Genomic DNA, 2,846 nt, shown 5'->3' with positions numbered 1-2,846 from the left:
GTGTGTGTGTGTGTGTGTGTGTGTGTGTGTGTGTGTGTGTGTGTGTGTGTGTGTGTGTGTGTGTGTGTGTGTGTGTGTGTGTGTGTGTGTGTGTGTTCCAGGACGCCGGCAGGGAGACGTGCGTGTTTCCTCTGCCAGAACCTCATGACCTGTTCCAGGCGTCTCAGATGAAGTTTGAGGATTTCACCAAAGATCTCCTGAAGCTCCGGAAAGATCTGAGAGGTCAGATCAATCACACGACATGACTTTAATAATTCTGTGTTGATCATAAATCTGTGACCCATTGTGTTCGTGAGATGAACCTGAACTAAATCTGTGTCTCTAGTGATCAACCAATGAGACGGTTTTCATTTCTAGATATTAAACCGCACTCGTTATTCTCTCAGACCATCTGCTCATGTGTTACCGCCTTTATTTCACTGTAATGGACGCTCTTTTAGACCGCTGAAGGTTAACATTAAGACTACAACAGCTTTTTTCTCAATCTATATTAAGATTTTTTGGGGAGTTGAATGATTTCCGTTGTGTTCGTGATTGTGAGCGGATGTTGTGTGTTTGGCTTTAGGAGGAGGATTGAACGCTCTTGACTTTCTAATGTCAGCGACTGATTTCCATGTAATTGGAGTAATTGCCGTGTGTTTGAGTTGAGAATGAAAGATTGTGTTGTGCTTTCCTTCACTTCTGGCCTCTTTAATCTCTGAGGTTAACAGCCTCACATCTCATCTCTCTCTAATCCTCCTCCTCTCATTCAGCTTTGACACATCCGTGCGGTTTTAAAGTGTGTGCATGTGATGGTGTGTGAGCGTTTGTCAGGAAAACCCGCAGGATCAAGCGAATAAGTTCATGTGCTGAATTTGCTCTCGGTATGACGTCGTGTTTTTATAGAAACGGATGCAGGGAACGTGATTCATGTTTAGTGTGTTAGCAGATGTTTTATCGCTTGTTACAAACCAGGAACATTTGCCAGACAGCAGACGCAATACGTGAAGGATGGAACTGACGAGAGTAAGAGCTCGTACACACCCGGATGATAATCGTACGCGCTTATCGCCAGCGGTTTTCAAGACCCAAGTGATTTCGTGCAAATTCACCTCTTACACAAGGTGGCGCTGACACTCGCTTGCCACACAGAAGAAGAATTCCTCTTGTTTCCTCTTTGTCAATGTGTGCTCGGCAAGACCGTTTTGTGCTCGAGTGCCAGCAAGTGGTGTTTTACTGTAACTTCAGCAGCTCCGGGCACGTGAACAAAACAGCTAGTTTTAACGTGGTGCGTCAAACCAAAAAACGAGGCGTTTAAAAAAAATGATGCTTTTACGCCTGGCGTTTTGTGCGTCGGTGTGCACACTCTGTCACGCGCACACACACATTGGTGCCCTTTGTTTAGTCACGAGCCGTTACCCCTCGTTCACATTACATTACTTCAACTTCGTGCAAATGAAGAGCGACTTTCAGAAGTGACAGCCAGTAGGAAGATGGCAGAGCTAACGTGATCAGTGGATGTCGTCACTCAGGCAACCGCGAGAGGGAACGCCCACTGGCGACTTGCAGCGACAAAGTCGCTTATAATCTAGACGCGGCATTAAACGTCGAGGACAAACGTGCGCGAGTATCGTCCCGGTGTGGACGGGCCATAAGAAAGAATATTGAAGTCTTTCTGTAGTCGCCGTCGTGTGTTTGCGTTAAAGGGCGTCGGTGTGACGCTGGATGTTTTCTTGGCTAGTGTGAAGAACACTGAACCGCTCTCTGACCCGTTCACATTTATCTCAACACATTTAAACAAAGATCAAGACATGGATGTTACATGTGAAAACAATATTGTCCTCTTCCAAAGTGATCTCCGATATAACCTGATATCAGCGATGATGATGATGTTCACTGAGGAGTGTTTGTGTGTTTCCCAGCATGCACTGCAGAGGTTCAGAAGGTTTGTTCCAGCACTACAGATGAACACCTGCAGCCCTTCAAAGAGAAAATGGAGAGTTTTCAGTCTGATGGTGAGTGAAGAAGACTGTTTTCATATCCTCTCCCGTCTCTAATCTCGGCCTATTTCAGCTTTGTCTTTGTAAGCTGGGCTTTGTGTTTCCATGTGTGTGTACTGGGGTTCTATTAAGGGTTGACTGGTGTCAATTAAACTGGGAATTCTTCAGATTCTTCACATCTGTGGTGGAACAGAATTCCTCGACGTCTCCTGAGAATCCACTGAACTCCGGCCTGTTCCTTCTGCCGTGGGTGAAAATTACAGGCCTGATTACCATTAGTGTGTGTGTGTGTGTGTGTGTGTGTGTGTGCGTGTGTGCGCGTGAGCGCGTGTGCGCGTGTGTGCGTGTGTGTGTGTGTGTGTGTGTGTGTGTGTGCGCGCGTGTGCGTGTGTGTGTCAGGTTTTGTCAATGGGATGAGACCCCCCCATCTCTAACATGAGATTTACTAACCCTGATCTATCAGGACTGCACACACACACATATGATTTTATCAAAACACACACAGAACTGTGAATAATTGTGTATTTGTGTGCTGTTTAATGCACAGTTATTCAAACACATACAGATTGTCACACACACACACACAGTTCTCTTGACAGACAGGTGGTGTGGTGGGTGGATGGGTGGGTGGGGTGGAGGGGTTGATTCGGTTCCTTCATGGTGTTGAACCCTTAACCACTACCGGCCTCAATTTGTCAAAGAGCACCTTGAGCAATGACCCCTACTGACCTTTACGCTTCTGAGGAAGTCTCTCTCTGTCTCTCTCTCTCTCTCTCTGTCTCTCTCTCTCTCTCTGTCTCTCTCTCTCTCTCTCTCTCTCTCTCTCTCTCTCTCTCTCTCTCTCTCTCTCTCTCTCTCTCTCTCTGT

General features: G+C 46.5%; 1 protein-coding gene across 1 annotated transcript in view; it reads left to right on the top strand.

The window, feature by feature from the left end:
* The window catches only part of fmn2b (formin 2b), a 39,463-nt gene that overhangs the window by 27,929 nt on the left and 8,688 nt on the right, over positions 1-2,846 (top strand). The window contains exons 11-12 of the mRNA XM_057327081.1: positions 81-222; positions 1,902-1,994. Coding sequence (XP_057183064.1) covers positions 81-222; positions 1,902-1,994 — 235 coding nt within the window. The remainder of the gene's footprint in view (positions 1-80; positions 223-1,901; positions 1,995-2,846) is intronic.

The sequence above is a fragment of the Triplophysa rosa genome, unplaced genomic scaffold (assembly GCF_024868665.1).
Source record: "Triplophysa rosa unplaced genomic scaffold, Trosa_1v2 scaffold170_ERROPOS77850, whole genome shotgun sequence".
Classification (NCBI taxonomy): domain Eukaryota; kingdom Metazoa; phylum Chordata; class Actinopteri; order Cypriniformes; family Nemacheilidae; genus Triplophysa; species Triplophysa rosa.
This window is presented reverse-complemented; position numbering and strand designations above follow the sequence as displayed.